The 17,935-nt window shown below is 35.5% G+C and overlaps 1 protein-coding gene across 8 annotated transcripts in view; it reads right to left on the bottom strand.

The window, feature by feature from the left end:
• The window catches only part of Dmxl1 (Dmx like 1), a 132,795-nt gene that overhangs the window by 16,884 nt on the left and 97,976 nt on the right, over positions 1–17,935 (bottom strand). For 5 of the 8 annotated variants that reach the window (XM_074057012.1, XM_020168526.2, XM_074057015.1 and 2 more), the window contains 5 exons: positions 17,521–17,583; positions 9,420–9,506; positions 6,547–6,668; positions 6,170–6,311; positions 1,722–1,782 (listed from right to left, as the gene is read on the bottom strand). In XM_074057012.1, coding sequence (XP_073913113.1) covers positions 1,722–1,782; positions 6,170–6,311; positions 6,547–6,668; positions 9,420–9,506; positions 17,521–17,583 — 475 coding nt within the window. The remainder of the gene's footprint in view (positions 1–1,721; positions 1,783–6,169; positions 6,312–6,546; positions 6,669–9,419; positions 9,507–17,520; positions 17,584–17,935) is intronic. The other 3 variants (XM_074057013.1, XM_020168527.2, XM_020168529.2) reach the window with 1 other exon arrangement.

Below are 17,935 nucleotides of genomic sequence, written 5' to 3'. Positions count from 1 at the left end.
AGATGTGCTGGAGGAAAAAAAAAATCCAGTAATTAATTTAATTAGCTTTTCATTTTTCAAGTCTTTTATTTGCTAAGGAAATTCTCTAAATACAGAAAATACTTACCTCCGAAGTAAGTATTAGTAGTAGTGCTACCTAATACATCTACAAGTAGGTCCACTTATCACTTCTAAAGCTAGGGATCTCTTTATTTAGATGAATGGGCCTGAGGGAGGTAGAATGTGTGCTACAGAGTGGACAGGTCAGCCAACTTCCTTCACCATTCCAGCAAGCTTACAAACCCTACTGCACACAGTAAGAGTAGTTTTGAACAAAGCCAAGTATCTCTAGTGTGGAAATAATCTTATTCATACTTACATACAAAATGCATTTTTTGGGGGGTGAGGTAGGGAGGAAGAGTCTCACACAGCCCTGCTGGCCTTGTCTTGGCCTCCTGAGCACTGAGATTACTACATGTGCTACCATTCCTGGATAAAATACATTTTGACCTCTTACTATACAGGCTGGATGACTTTTTCAGTTCTCACTTCACATTAGACTTATGGATAAGTAATTACACTTCTAATGTTGTATAAATTCAATGTAGGGAAAACAGACTAATCTTTCATATTCTTTTATATCTCTAGTAAACGTATCAAGTTATTCTCTTAATTTTTAAATATATAGTTCTCTTGAGTCTTTTTTTGACAGAGCATACAATTTTGGTAATAGATGCTTAACATGTATGAAAAGTGTGCAGAAAAGAACACTGATTTTTGTCAACTGTATCTTATTGGACTATCCCCATGAGAAAAGGAGGTAAATCAGTTACAGGTTATTAACTTGCACAAACATGACTATCTCTTAATTTTTGTTACTCTGTAGTAGGTCATACTGATGACGGGATTAATATAAAAATCATATTAAAAAAACCTGGGAGCTGGTAGTGTGGCTCAAGTGGTAGAGTGCCTGTCTAGCAATCATAAAGCCCTGAGTTCAAACCACAGTACTGCCCCTATCCTCAAAGAAAAAAAAAATACTTGAATACTCACATACCAATATGAATATTGATTCCAACCCTCTAGTTAATCAATACCTCCAACAAATTCCCCATTCATTAAGCTCTTGGCTAAAGAAAGAGCAATTTCTGATATTCCCAGACAGAAAACTGAAAAAATATTCTGCCTTAGAATATGATAATTTATTAATAACCATTCTTAGTAATTAATGTGTCTGATGAAGATAAAGTGACAAAAATTAGTACAATACAACTGATTATAATCAAGCAATAAATGGCTCTAGTCTGTATAATAAAATATGGCAATGACTCTAATTATCAAAGTAGAACTTAGCACTGTCAAAGGAATCCAGAAATGTTCAATGACAAAAGTACAATTTAAAAATACATAGGCAAGAGTGTGATTCAAGCAAGCCGTAGAGCTCCTGCCTGGCAAGTTCAAAACCCTGTACTGTCAAACCCCATTATGGGGGGCGAAGAAGGAAGTAGTGAAAATGCCAAAGTTCACTGCATTAAGTTAGCCTTGTTTATTAATTCAAGGAATTTTTTTCTATTTTTAATCTAATTTTGAAATGAAGATTTACTAGCAAACATTCTCTATAAAAATCAAAGTAGAATGAATGCTGTCTTTCAAATGAAATGAAAAGCTTGCATAAATAACTTATAAAAATTACCAAAAATACAAAAGTAAGGAAGAATCAGTAGTAATTATTGTCCACTTACAGTAAGGAAGAGTTGGGTGAGAAGTCATTCTTCTGACATTATTAATGGTTTTCTTAATCATCTGGTAAAAAAAGAAAAATCATTTTAGGGTTTTAATAAAAAATAGGATTAATAATTTAAACTGCAGGGCTGGGGTATAGCTCAGTGGTAGATCTGGGTTAAGTTGTCAGCACAACATACACACAAAATTAAATTATAAACAGGAAATTCAAATAACAACTATTTATTTTTACTCTGGGTATTAATCAGGTCAACAGATTAAATAGTGCAGCTCTTCCATTTAAGTTTACATATAATTTCTGCATCACTGATAAGGATGAAGTTTAATCAGTTCTTGTATTTAAGCACACATACGTTTTCTGCACCACTGACAAGGATCTGAAAACCATTATCCTTCAAGAACTTAGTTTTCCCTCCTTTCTTGCCTATTCTTTTCTGGTCCCATTATATTTATTGAAATAATCATGAACAGCATTTAGTCAAAAATTTAAGAGATTGATAGTTTGGGAATGTTTAATCATTTTACAACAGTCACTGAATGATTTAACTAGACTATTAATTAAGAGTGAAATAAATATAGTAAATTAAAGAGAAAGTTTTGATTTGTAGAGTATCTCCTATTTAAAGAGCTGCAACTACACTTACATGTTATCATAAACTTGTAGTGTGTATCAATTTCAAGGTAAACTGTCCAGTTGTTCTTTGGGATTTTAAATTGTTCAACTGGACTAATATTTGGCAAAGGTGAAGAGTTGGCATGGGAGCAAGAGAGTAAGGGCAGAAAATGAATCAAAGAGCCATAGGAATGTAGCTACATTCTGGAACAGCAAAAGTTGGTTGCAGCAAGTGTACTTTTTATACAAGTATTCATCACTCAATAAAGTAAAAGGATTAAGAAAATATTTTGGTCAGGCCTGGTGGCAAATGCCTATAATCCTCCCAACACTGATGAGTCTGACAAGAGGACTGCAAGTTCGAGGCTAGCCTGCCTACCTACCAAGACCCTGTCTCTAAATAAATAAAAATAAGAACATTTCAATTGCAAATGAGTGATTTCAAATGAATTGTAGAAAAGGTTTTACCAATTCTCTAGAAAACAAAAATCTGATGAATATTAACTTTGTTTAAACCTCATATTTAACTTCTATGTTCACGTTTGGTTGGTTGTTTACATGTCTTTTTGTTTTTTGTCTTTTTTGAGACAGGGCCTGTGTGTAGTCCAGGCTGGCCTTGAACTTGCAATTTTCTTGCCTCAGTCTCCAAGTGCTGGAATTACAGGTGTGTACCACCAAGGCCAGAAAAAACCTATATTCTTATATATGCCTAAAGGTTCCTGTTCTTTCTTTTATCGTTTTGTTGCAGACTGAAGTAGCAAAGGAGTGAAATACTCCCCTTGACGCTACACACACACACACACACACACACACACACACACACACACTCACACACGTTAAATTTTTTTCTGAAAGCATAGTATAAAACATGGTAAAACAAGGAAATAACTACTTTAGAAGATTAATATAAAAATTCTATTGGTGTGTTTTCTTTTTGTGGGACTGGGGTTTGAAATCAGGGCTTTGGGCTTGCAAAACAGACGCTCTACTGCTTGAATCACATGTTCAGTTCTGTTGGTGCATTTCCTTGAGAGAGGAACAGGGCAATCCCAATACTTAGGTTCACAAATCACAATGACCCCAACTAAAAAGCTGTACTTCTAAGATTTTCATAGGAAGAAAAGTCAATCCTAAGAGGAATTCTAAAGACAGATTATCTGTAATACTCTAAAGTATTACAGATACTTCTAAAGTATTACAGAAAAATAAATTTTTCTGAGCACTAACAATATACTGAACACTATCTTACCTAGGAATCATCAATCTATAAGATAGGCAAGAGTAGTAAGTTCTCAAATAACTTGCTTACATTCCAGAGAGTATAAAAGAAGACAACTAAATAATGAATTAATTTTAGCAACTGGTAAGAGCTGTACAGGTAATGAGACAGTAAGATGTACTGTGACTGGGGGAACAGTGGGTAGGGAAACATGTCTTCACTAGGAAATCTGCAAATCTGAGTTGAGATATGAATAAAAGAGTTATAAACAAAGGACAAGGAAATAATATTTCAGGAGAGGGAAGGCAAGGCAAAGTCTGACATGGCAATAAGATTGCTGAGTTAGAGAGGTATAAAGAGGCAAGTGGAACTACAGCAAAGAGAAGTGGGTAGAATGACGAGAGGGAGATAAGGCTGTAGAGGTGGCAGGGGTTGAATCTTGCAGGGCCTTAGAAGCTGTGTTAAGCACTTGTTCTTTTAAAGTTGTATTGGGAAATCAGAAATTTTTAAAGAGGGAAGTGACTATCTGAATTATGTTTTAGGAACATCTGCTGCTCTGTGTAGAACAGAGGGAGCAAGAGACCAGCAAGAAAGCTGTTTTAGGAATAACTTACATTCTTGAGGCTGGAATTGAAGAAAAAAATAGTCTATTTCTTTCTATTTATATCTTTTCTATATTTTCTTTAGGTTCCTCTTTAAGCTATTATAGTGCCAATAAATTTCACAAATTTTAACATAATTGTAAAATAGGTCAATTTCAGACTGACCAAGTCTTTTCATATAAATAACTACTACCCGCTATTTAAATTCAATTTAATCCTCAAAACACAGCCACCTAAGTTTAATGAACTAAGAGATCCAAATAGCTTTGGATCAAGGTCTACTACAAATTCAACACGGTGACCTTGAGGGATCTCATGCTTCATCTGCAGAGTAAGTAAGGAGGAACCCAAAATAGCTACAGCAAATAAAGCAAGGAATCATAAGGTTATACTATGCACCAAGTATTAAAGATGACTGAACCTTCACTTGCACAACTCTTCACACTACCTGACGAAAACAAAATCCTTTGGCAAAGGAAAGCATTCTAAAGGATTTATGAAAACAAAAATAAAACAAAAAATAACTAGGATCTAGAAAGCCTCTTAGAAATATGTGAGCTTCTTTGCTTCTGTTTACCAATCGCTACAACCTAATCAATACAGGAAATCACCTCTTAAGTGACTGGGGCTCAAACAGATCCTCCATTACTGCAGAAAAAGAATTTGTTTTGTTCATCTTTACTTTGTGTTTCACCTAACTTCTTAAAATTTTACCTTGTTTTTGTTTAAAAAAAAGGAAGACATTGTCTCAGCATTAAGGAAAGTCATACTTCAAATGAACGATTGTGAGCTGATACCCGTTAAAAGACATTCTCTAGACCAGGGTCAATTCTTTTTAAAAAAGATTGGACACAGACACACGTTGTGGGCTGCATGAACATGTGCTTTCTGTGCAGACACACTCAATTCTGCCACTGTAGGGTGAGGGTACCACAGGCAAAACACAGATAAATGACATGGCTGTGCTCCTATAAAGCTTCACTCACACATAGACACTGAAACTGAATTCTACATAATTTTCATGTGTCACAAAATGCAATGATTTAAAAAAAAATTAGGGCTGGGGATATAGTTCAGGAGTAGAGCACGTGCCTGGCATGCATGAGGTACCGGCACCATAAAACAAAAAAGAAGAAAGAAAAAAAATGCAAACACCATTCTCAGCATACTAGGTGACAGGTGGGGCCACAGCTAGCAGAAGCCTGATCTGGACCATTTAGTTTCAAGGAGTTATTAATTAAAATGGAGTTCTTCAGTTTTTAAACAAAGTATATTTTTAAAGCAATTTTTGTTACCCTTGCAAATGAAAACACTATTCCTCAATATCAAAATTTCCAAAATGTGGCAAATATATATATATATATATTTACATATATATATATATATATATATATTTACATATATATATATATATATATATATATATATATACACACATATATACACACATATGTGTGTGTGTGTGTGTGTGTGTGTGTATAAGATGAAGTATTACTCAGCCATAAAGAAGAATGAAATTATAATGTTGTTTTCAGGAAAATGGATGGAACTGGAAACCATTATGTTAAGTGAAATAAACTGGACTGAGAAAGACAAGTATTACATGTTCTCTCTCATATGTAGAATCTAGACCTTAAAAAAAATGAGAGTATAAAATGGATGGACTGTTTAGGAGTGGGAACTGTAGGAGGGGAGGGTGAAAAGAGAGAGCGAAGAGGGTGGGGTAAACATGATTGAAGTATTTCATACACAGGCATGAAAGTAGAATAGCGAAATCCATTAATATTTGATCAAAAACTGGGGGAGGGGAATAAAAAAGAGTAATAGAGGGTCAATTTGATCAAAGTACATCATATGCATATATGGAAATATCACATTAAAACCCTCAAAAAATTAACATACATGAATAAAAGAGAAAAAGTTAAATCTCTGCTGGATTATATCTGAAAGTGTTTTCAATCGTCTTTTATCCATTAGGTAGAGGTGAGCCTAACTGTCTTGAAGGGCACCTACCACAGAGGCTCCGCGGCCAGTCTGCGTGCTGCCAAGCCATGGCATGTTGATTGGAGTGCCAGGAGTGCTATGAGTGTACGGGGTTGTGCCCTGCACAGCTGTCATGTCATCACGAGCATGTATAACCAGGAAATCTTCTGACCTACAAAGAAATGTCAGCCAGAATCAAACACCCACCAGTTTTGTACTGCTTTTTACACTTGAGTGTTCTTATTTCACTTTTTAAAACTCCTGCTGCCCTCTATCTCTTCTGTAGCACATCAGCTTCTACTCTGCTTACAATTTAGGACTAGTCCTTTGAAGAATCTTCTGAAAGTTATAGTTCATCCATAAAATCCCTCGCATTACTAAATAAATAAAACCAAGTATGAAAGTACCCTTTGGCTTCCATTTCTATGTCATCATCCACCCAAGTATAGATCTGTGTAGCCAGAATTCCAGAAACATCCAGTTCTTGAACATCATGGCTAGAGGCGATTGCTATGCAATTTCTATTTGCCTGAAAAACAAATCAATTTTTTTTTAAGTAAAAAAGCATGATAGGTATATGGGCTACTTCTGAAAATAATCTCTAGAAATAACTAAAGTTCAGAATAGTGTCCTTACAAATTGACATTTCCAATGAACTTTCCCAGTTAAATCTTTAGTGGAGCAATCCCAAGTCTGAGCCTGCATGTTTGTGTTCTAGGAACTCCAGCACCAGTAACTGAAAGCCATCATCATCTGCAATGCAAGTACCAACACTATGTCTCCAGTCAGCTGGAATGTTATGAGCTCCCTGAGATTTGCACAATTCAAAAATGTGCAGAGGCCAGGTGCAATGGCTTATGCCTGTTGTACAGGTACCTGGGGGAACCTGATGCAGGAAGATCACTTGAACCCAGGAGTTGGAGACCAGCCTGAGAAACAAAGTGAGACCTCATCTCAAAACAAAACAACAAAACCTACAAAGATGTGGAGGAAGATGCTGAAGAAGACAGAAGCCCTGAAAGGTAGAGAAAGGTGGGGGAAATAAGAAGCTCTCTACTTAATCTGAATGGTTAATTATTCAAAAAAATATCATTCTCTCTTAAAGCCTCTCCACATTAGAAAAGAAATAACAGAAGTAGGAGATACAGAGAAAAGGTGTAGGGGAAGAAAAACAGAAGAAATCGTAAATGAAAAGTTGGTCAGATTGAATGACATAAACTTCTAAGGAGATAAAATTAAAGCACACATCTTGATGTGGGGGTGTAGCTCAGTGGCAGAGTGAGTGCACAGCATATGCCAGGCCTTGGGTCGCTGGTACCACACACATAAAATGCACATTTCAAATAGAGAACAGGAAGATACTGACAACAAAGAGAAAACAGGGTTAATGGTACTATTATGGATATAAGCAGACTGTTGGGAGATATCTCTCCATGGGTCTCTCTGATTAGGATTGTCTGTGACTCAATGACTGCTCTTTGTTCTACAGTGTCACTCCCAGGATGCTTATGCAGCCATAGTCTGTCCTTCTCATGCAGAGAGCAGGTATATGGCTCTCCTGTAGCCTTAACCTGCTGCATGTGTGGTACAATACTCTCCGGCCCACTTTTGTCACTCTGTGAGACTAGTGTGAAAATGCTGGTATTCTGGCTACTGCTCTTGCTATTAGAAATAAACTGTCCTCATCTGATTCCAGGATTCGTGTGTCTTCAAGCAGCATCCGCTTAACTTTGAATAATTAACTTGTTAGCTTGAATGTAAGGTAAAATTTCTGCCCCTTCATAGTGCTCAATATAGATAATTCCCAACTAAACAAATGGACGAAAGTTCAACCTCAACAGCATTTTTAAGAAATCAACATTAACAGCAACAAATGTTATTTCTCAGCTATAAATTTAGCAAAGATTTAAAAACAGGGCATCAAAGCTAGGGAAATAATAAAGCAAGTATACTTGCTGCATGTGGATGGCTACGCATTTCTATTTGCTTACGTAACAACCCCCCCCCAAAAAAGGCTAATTTTGTATGCTACAGTATTTAAAACTATATTTTCTCCAAGGGAAGGCAGGTACTATAGGGTAGAGACAATAATTTTGTATTTGACTGTATGTACCATGTTATATAGATAGTACAACTTGAGGACATCCTGGCTAAGGGGCTAATTACATATCTACCTGTTTTAAATGCTCAAAACTATCTACAAGGGAAATAAGATGAAGAATACAGGGAGGTATGAGGAAAGAAAGATAAAGGAACTGTCTAAGAGAAATCAAAGAGAAGACAGACAAAGCATTTGAAGATGAAGAACCAACTAGGGGAAGGATTTCTGAATGAGCGATGTACACCTAAATAATAATTAAAAATTGCTGCAAGCAGGGTGTGGTGGTACACCGGTAGTCCTAGCTACTCAGAGGCTGAGGTGGGAGGATCATTTGAGCCAGGAACTCAAGACTAGCCTGGATAACATAGCAAGACACTGTCTCATACCCTTCGCCTGACCAAAACCACACCCAAACAACAAAACACAATGCAAAATAAAGAGAACATGAGTATGTGTATACACACACACACACACACACACACACACATCTACCTTTTAAGTGTCGATTTGGAAGACTGTTAACATCTTAATGGTTTCCTTAAAGTTAATGGAAAGGAAAGGAAACAAAAAGAATAAGTAGAATACACTAGAAATCTATGCAGTAAGGAAACCAGGGAGACAAGTGGGAAATGATTAAGACAAATTTCAACCTTGAACTGTTACCTAAGGCATCCTCTTCAATTGGTGTTTAGAGACATTGCTAAGGAGGAAGTGAAGTCGAGGGCTAAGGAATACAAAGAAAACATACTAACTGGGTAACTACTGGAGGTTTAAGTCAAAGAGGGAGAACTTTTGAGCCACACGTAAGCTTAAATTTTATGAAATATTAAGAATTTCATTCAACATGCTCACATAAAGGCATACAGAAAACCATTTCTTTGACTTAATGGCTACAGTATCTTGCATAAATTCAAAAGCTATTTTATATGTAATACTTGATATTCCTTTGTGTAGTAATAAAATATTTTATTAGTTATAGTCCCCAAATTATACAACAAGAAAATCCAATTATTATAGAATCACATCACAAAATAAGAAAAACTTATTTGGATTATAATTTAAAGGAGTGGAAAAGTGGAAAGTAGCTTTGGGAAAGAGAAATATTAACTCAGAATAACTGTTAAAACAGAAGACATTCTCCAACTACAAACACTTACAGAAAAATGCCCCTGTACTTACTTTATTAACAGCAAAGGCAGTAATGATATCTGATTCCTTATGAATAATTCTTGCTTTACCTCCAGGATATCCTAAATCTGCTTCTATCTAAGTGGAAGAAAACAAAATACAAAAAATAATGATTTTAGTAACAGAATGATATATGTCAACCAATCATTTAGTATTTGCATAAATACTTTTAAGAAAGACGTTTTTAGATATTTCAATTCCAAAGGTACTATTTAACATGTTAAGTATTCTTAAAACAAAATTTACTTGACAAATGGAATTTAAGTTTTTCAAGCCTTTTTCACACAGAAAAAGATAGTTGATAGAATATACAACTCATTAATTATTTATTCTCCCAGGCAATGCTGAATTAACTTTAAAGGATAACGACATTTTCATTATTGAAGTAAGATTTATTTACAAGTTTCTTAGCATTATACTTGTTTACTAATATATATATATATATATATATATATTTTTTTTTTAAACCTATTAAAAATGTATAGACCATTCTTAGCTCATGCGCTATACAAAAACAGGTGGTATATGACTGGCTGGCTATAGCTACTGCCTTCTAAAATAACTTTCAACTCATAGAGGAGATGCTGAAGTCCTGGAAGGCATGATAACACATTTGGATGTCAGGAATTGGCTATAAAGAAGCTGAGTGAACTGTATGTAGTTCAGTGTAGTTTGCTTGGGGGGCAGACAGCTGACATTCTGATTACCTTAAAGAAGGTACAGATAACATCTTTGAACTTAGCAGAGAATGGTACATAAAACCAGCATTTATTAAAGTTAACAGACATTGGGCATTAGTAAATAAAGAAGACGCAATTATTAAGAGCTAGAAACATTGCGTAATGTAAGATATTACTTCATCTCATATCTTCCTTAGCCTTCAATCTTCTAACATGAATTACTATAAAATGTTTCACAACTCATTGTGAAGTACAGAAATTATTAATTTTAAATTAGCAGAAAACAAAAATATTTCCTAAAAAATTCAGAGGAAAAGCATCGCTAATGTCTGCCCACTGATCAGGAACACACAGGACTGGCAATATTCTTAAAAAGTGGCAATTAATGCAACTGTTCAATTGCAGAGTTGAGATTTATACAACAATGAATGAAAATACCCTTATGCAAACAAAAATCAGAGTCCCTAGATGTGAATATGTCAAGTATATTCTAATCTAAAATGTACTTCACTTACAAATGTAAAAGAATTTCAGTGTTTGCTGAATAGTCTGGCTTGAGAGTCAACTTGCCTTGTAAGGAAAGTCTTAGCTCTGGCTCACTATCCAGTCAGAATGTACAAGTTAGACTCTCTAATTTTATAACAGAATCCCACATATCCACCAGAATTCCTGGTATCTAAAGTGCACTAAGTATCTACTACTAGGCTTTGGAGAATCAGGAGCACAGTCCCACCAAACGCAGATCTGTTCTTTGCTGGTAAAGTTGGAGGAACATGTCAGTGTCACATGGGGAGCATGTCTGAGAGCAAACTCACAGAGACACGAACTTCAAAAAGCTCTATCAATATGGGGGTACACTCCTATTCTCTCACCTATAACAATGCTTCTCAACCATGTGGTGTCATGGTGTGTCAGGTGAGAATATGAGGACTTGAACCCTATGTCACACACACAATCTGAATTTCACATGGGTGGGGCAAAGGCACAGAAGGTAGCTTCTCAAGAGTTTTAGTTTTGTGGCATTTTAGAATGCCTGTATGTTTGGGAGCTCATGTGCGCCTAAAAAGCTTTAACCCAAACTTTCAAGGACAGATAAGACAGGATAATTCAGTAGTTGTCAATCAACTGGCTAATATTAAGACCTAGGAGACTTTTTTTTAGTTTTTTGGCAGCATTGGGTTTAAACTCAGGACCTCACTCTTCCTAAGCTGGAGTTCCACCACTTGAGCCACACCCCAGTCCTTTTTTGCTTTAGTTATTTTTCAGGGACAGTTTCATTTTTTTGCTGGGCTGCCCTCTGACAGGGAATCTGAGGTGCGTGCAACCCCGTGTGGCTCATTGACTGAGATGGGATCTCGCTAACCATTTGCCCAGGCTGGCCTCCAAACACGATCCTCCTGATCTCCACCTCTCAGGTAGCTAGGATTAGAGACTTGAACCACTGCACTTGATGAGAAACTAGGTGAGGCAATGACTTTAAGAAAATGTCAGGGGTCAGTAGTAGCAAATGATACTGAAAAGTTAAAGCAGAAGAAGTCAGAATTGACTACCTTTAAGTCACTCATGACTAGGACAATCTAAGAGGAGTGGGATGAATGCCTAACTAAATTAGAGAGACTGTGACATCTAATAAATAGAGCAGGGATCACAGAGACAGTCAACTGAATTGATAATGTTTATTTCTTAAACTGTGTGGTTTGTTCATGGTGTTTCCAACATTCGTTGAATCTTCTTGAGTAACTTTAAAGGCAATTCTACAAATGGGTAGAAAAATGCAGTGTGTTAAGGTAATATTTATTACCTTAAAACAATAAGGTAACAATCTGAGGGAGGTGAAAATTCATGAAGGAGAAGAGAAAGGGGAGAAGAACTGAAGCAAAGTCCTTATGGAGGTAGAACAGACAGGATCAGTATACAAGTGAAAGACAAGAGTGAGAGTCCATCACTGTTACAGGAGGCAGGGCAAAATATTTTCCTGTCTAGTAAAGGCCAGATGTGGTGGTGGTTAGGTTACAGCTAAGTAGGTAACCTGAATTTATTTGTTAAAGGAATTCAATATGCAGTTGAAAACTGCATCATTCCATCAAACACTTAAGAAATAATACTATCTCTACACAAATTCTTCCCACAAATTAAAGAATCCCTGCCAAGTACTTCAAAGAGATGCCAGCATAAATATAATACTAACATAAAAAAGTAAGACAACTACAAACCAATATCTCTCATGAATATAGTATAAGAATTATTAAAATTTCAGCAAATAAAAACTAACAACACATTAAAGGGATAACATATCATGACCTAGTGGGATATATATGCCATGGTTTCACATTCAGAAAAGACCAACAACAGCCCTCCTTAGTTATTAACAGACTGACAAAGAAAAACTATATGCTCATGTGAGTAGTATAAAGTACACAAGATGGGAAGAATATGTTTGCATATCTTAAAGCTAAGTTGTCCCTAGCCCTGCAGATCCACACGGCTCTGCTAAGTGCTCCTGATCCAGATGATCCAGTAGCACAAGATGTAGCAAGTCACTTGAAGACCAACAAAACCCAAGTCATGGAAATACTTAAAAGCACAGACTAGGCTATCCGCTATAAATATTAAATCAATTTGATCTTCAAATGTATGTCACTCCACCTCTCCTACTAATACTTCTTTCCCTTCTTCATATGCATTTAACAGGCACAGTATTAGAAACATTACAGAATAAAAGCTGGACATCTTCAATCTTTTGGTGATTGAATGCACATTAGCAAATCTTTGTCTAGGTTGTCATCTGGACTGCTGTAAAATGTTTAAAACCAATGGCTCTTTTATACATTTCCTCACAATCATTGGGGTGATAAAGCACAGAGTGTGAAGATAAAGGAATAAAGCACAGTGCGTGAGGGTAGTTGTCAGGGTTAACTGCAGTGTTTTTCTGTATTTTTATTTTTTGAGGGTGAAGGTCGAGTTAATTTTATGGATTCTAGTCCCACTTTCTATGGTGATCTAATTGCACTGATTAAAAATAGCTAACTAGTTCTTTAAAATATGCTCTCTAGCAAACTCTAACTTTAGTCACTGTAGTATACAAGTTTGACTGCTTGAACCAAAATGGTAACATCAGACAAATATCACAGGCCTACTACTAAGACTGCGACTCTGCTGTCAAGTGTACATTTCCCTCTTCAAAAACACCTTGTGACCATCTTGTATGGCTTATCTGGAAACTTCTGTTAATCTTACACTTTAGGGAAATATTTTATGTTATTTAAAAAAAAAACTCTGAATATGGTAACAGAAAAATACCTGTTTGAGCTTATAAGGGTAACTACAACAAACCTATAGGTAACATGAAAATTAATGATGAAAGACTAAATTCGTTCTCCTAATAGCAGAAGCAAAAATCTGTTCTCACAACTTCTATTCAACTTTGTCCTAGAAGTTCTAATCAGTGTGATAAAGTAAAAGAAAAAAAGAATGAAGACAACACTTTGAAAACCAAGGATAACTTTGAAGGACTGACACAATATCCGGGTTAAAAAACTACAGTAATCAAGACAGTGGATTATAACCAGGTGTGGTGGTACACACTTGTAATTCTAGCACTTGGGAAGCCAAGGCAGGAGGATTGCGAGTTCAAGGACAGCCTGGGATTAGATAGTCAGCTGGGGCTCCAGGCCAGGTATGCTTCACAGTGAGAGCTTGTCTCAAACAATGAAGCCTGCAAAACCCCAAACCAATTTAAGTGGGTTATCAGCATAAAGATGGCAAACAGATCAATGAATCAAAACAGAGTCCAGAAATAGAACTACACATGTGTCAACTGATTCTTGAAAAGGGAGAAAAGGCAGCTTAGTAAAAGAAAGGATGTCCTTCTGAAACAATTGACATATTTACAGACACACACACACACACACACAGATGTTGCAACATATAAAAAAAATTAACTCAAAATGGATTATAGACCCCAATGTAGTTCTAACACTATAAAACCACTAAAAGAAGGAAACAGGAGAAAATCTTCATGACCATAGGTTAGGCAAAGACTTGAAAATAATAACAAATGGAAAATGCATACACAGAACAAACTGATACACTAGACCTCATCAAAATTAAAACTTCTGCACTACAAAAGAAAGGTAAAGAGAATGAAAAAACAGGTCACAGACTAAGAGAAAATATTTGTAAATCATATTATCTGATAAAGAGCTTTTTATCCCACATAAAGAGCTATTAAAATTCAATAACCCCCCCCCAAAGTAGACACAAAGTATGAAAAGACACTTCACCCAAGGAATTATATGAATGACAAATAAGATTTTTAGTGCAAAGTAAAGCCCCAATAAACTACCACTGCATACCAACTAGAATGCCCCAAATTAAGAGAATGATGGAGGGGACGAACAAATTTGGGGTATAATACACACACACACACGTACACATATGGAAATGTCACAATGAAATTCCCTGTACAACCATCATAAGCAAACAAAGATGTCCTTTTTTTTTTTAAATGAAGGACAGGAAGGTAGAACAGGTCCTGTCCAAGGGTTGGTACCAGTAAGAAGGGGGAGATAAAAAGAAATGGTGGAGGGTGAATATGGTGGAGATATTATGTACTAATGTATGAAATGGAACAATTAGACCTATTGTAACTGTTTTAAGAAGGGAGGAACGGGGATAAAGGAGAAAGGAGGAAGGGATGAATCTAACTAAGATATATCGTCAATATTTTTGTAAATGTCACACTGCACCCCTGGTACAACTATAATATGCTAATACATTTTTTAAAAGTTGACAATATCAACTGTTAATAAGAAAGCGAAGTGACTGAGATTTCAAAACAAAGCTGCTAAGAATGTAAAATGGCACAACAACCTTGGAAAAAGAAGTTGAAAATACCAGAGGCCTGGGATGTAGCCAGTGATAGAGCATCTGCTTATCATGTGGGGACTGGATTCAGTCCCTAGTACTATAAAAATAAATAAACTGGGCCAGAAGTGGTGGCATATTCTTGTAATCTCAGCTACTCAGAAAGCAGAGATCAGGAGGTCTGAGGTTTGAAGACAGTCCTGGCAAAAAAAGAAGTTAGCAAGAACCCATCTCAATAAACAAGCTGGGCATAGTAGGGCTTGGGGGCATGGCTCAAGTGGAAGAGTGCCTGCCTAGCAAGCACAAGACCCTGAGATATAAACACGCTTTTGTACAATTGAGTATTATTCAGCAATAAAGAAGAATGAAATTATGCCATTTGAAGGAAAATGGATGGAACTGGAGATAAGCCAAGCTCAGAAAAACAAATATCCCATGTTTTCACACATCAGTAGGATGTAGACCTAACAGAAAAACAGATATAACATGACTGTAAAAGGAAATTGATGGAGAGGGGGGAAATGGAAGAAGGGAGAGGAAAAAGGAGAGCGTGGCGGGTATTGAATATGATTGAAGTACACTGTATTTGTTATGACACCTACTAAAAACTGTCACAAAGGAGGGCAGGAAGGAGAGGATTAAGAAAGAGTAATATAGATGGTATGAATTCGATCAAGTACATCACATGCATGTATGTAAATATCACAATGAAACCCCTTTGTACAATTAATTTATATTAGTAAAACATTTGTAAACCCTCAGGAGAAATCCCAGCACCTCCAAAAATAAAATAATAAAAATTAAGAAGTTAAACATACATTTAGGATATGATCCAGCCATTCCATTCCTATAAAATACCTAGGTCCATACTTAGAGTCTTGTGCATGAATTTTCAAAACAGCCTTATTTGAAATAGTTTCAATTGGATCAGAAGGTAGAGATAAGGTGTGCTATATCCACATAATGAATGACTATCAGCAATAACAAGGAATTACTAAAATACACATCATGGAGGAGTCTCAAAATAACTTATGTTAATCCAAACACACAGATCCAAACCAAAAAGACACAATCCCATTTACAGAAAATCTCTGCAAATTAATTTGTAGTTGCTAGGGGAGGAAAAGAGAGGGATTAAAGTTTGTGTGGTGTGGTTCAACATACGAAAATCAATAAACGTAATAAACCACATTAACAGAAACAAAGACAAAAACCACTTGATCATCTCAATAGATGCACAAAAAGCCTTTGATAAGATCCAACACCATTTCATGATAAAAGCTCTAAGAAAACTAGGAATAGAAGGAAAGTACCTCAACATTATAAAAGCTATATATGACAAACCTACAGCCAGCATTATACTTGGAATGGGTGGTAAGGGAGGGGGTGGGGGCAGGGGGGAGAAATGACCCAAGCATTGTATGCACATATGAATTAAAAAAAAAAAAGCCTGTGTGGTGGTGGTGATGGCTTCACAGGTATATACCCTTGCCCAAACTGAGCAAACTGTGCCCTTTAAAGTTGTGTAGTTACTTTAAGTCAAATACACCCAATAAAGATATTTTCTAAACAGTACAGTAAAGGTCTTGACAATTCTAACTATCATGGTAACCAAACGTAGCAGGGAGATGAGTTTAGAAATACAAGATTATGATTATTAACAATGTATAAATTGTTAATCTTTGAATAAGAAAGAAAAATCTTTGAATAAGAATTCCTGGTAATGCATAGAGTGTAATTAGTGATCAATAGCTAAGCAAAGAAAATTTTTCATTAAAAATGTTAATTGTATTTTCTCAAAACCAAAGAACATTAGAAATTTTCAAAGTATAGACCATATATATTTATTTTTGGTAAAGTTTTAGTTGTAATAAACACCTGATATCAAATCTGTCTTTCTGATTTAACTGCATAGAATTACTTCTTCTGTTTTACTAAAAGATTCCTTCCTTAAAATCACTTTGCTATGAAATTGTCTTAAAATTAGTGAACCCTGTAAAATAGGAAAAGTAAGGTAAATATCAAAGTCATATCTGAATGTGCAACCACAGAACATGTAGGAGTCATTTTATGATTGCACTGCTTTGATTGTTAAGTACTGTGAGTACATACAATGTACTGCCATATGGTATGCCTACAAGTAAAATCAACGCTATAAAATAATAGTTACTACTTTTAGGAATTAATAGCATAAGACACACATTTTAACTTCAGAAGTGATACTTGCAGAAATGGAAAAATGCTACTATACTTTTATAACTGCTAGTGTAATTACATTTACTAAGAATTTCAGTTGTATTTACTTAGAAAAATCTGTAGCCAACACAGGACACATTCAACTCTCCTTAAAATTGCATTCTCGTATTTGACAAAAGAGAAGATATTTTTATGATTGCAATATTTAAGTTGCTAATATGAAAGAATAACTTGAGGGAACAATACTTTCATCCCATTGGAAACAAACTCTAGTCAAAAAGTAAAATGCAAATATTTTTTGTTCTTATTAAGAATGCAATTTCTAATTCCTGTTGAATGACATTTTGTACCTTATTGATGTTTTGATCCTCCATCATAGAATTTTTGATGGTTTCACTGTTGTCCTCTAATGACTTCATCAAGAAAGAGTAACCACATGACAAAGAGTAAAGATGAGATGCAACATGCAGAAACTGGGATATTTTTTAAATTATATTTTAAGCAAAATTTACTAGCAAGTATATGGAACTGAGGTACTATTCTTAAACTTCATACCCCTTAAAAGAAGTGTACATGAGAGCACATGATTAGTAATGGGTAAGCTTAATAACTCAATGAGCTCAGAACTCATTAACTACTAAATAAAACATTTTACTCACTCATTATGAAATGTTAACATTAAAACAAGATTGAAGCTAAGGTATTTTCTATTTAAAAATTCAAAGTCAGGTTATGACCAACTAAAAATCATAATCAATTTGTTCT

Source organism: Castor canadensis, chromosome 16 (assembly GCF_047511655.1).
Source record: "Castor canadensis chromosome 16, mCasCan1.hap1v2, whole genome shotgun sequence".
Lineage (NCBI taxonomy): Eukaryota > Metazoa > Chordata > Mammalia > Rodentia > Castoridae > Castor > Castor canadensis.
This window is presented reverse-complemented; position numbering and strand designations above follow the sequence as displayed.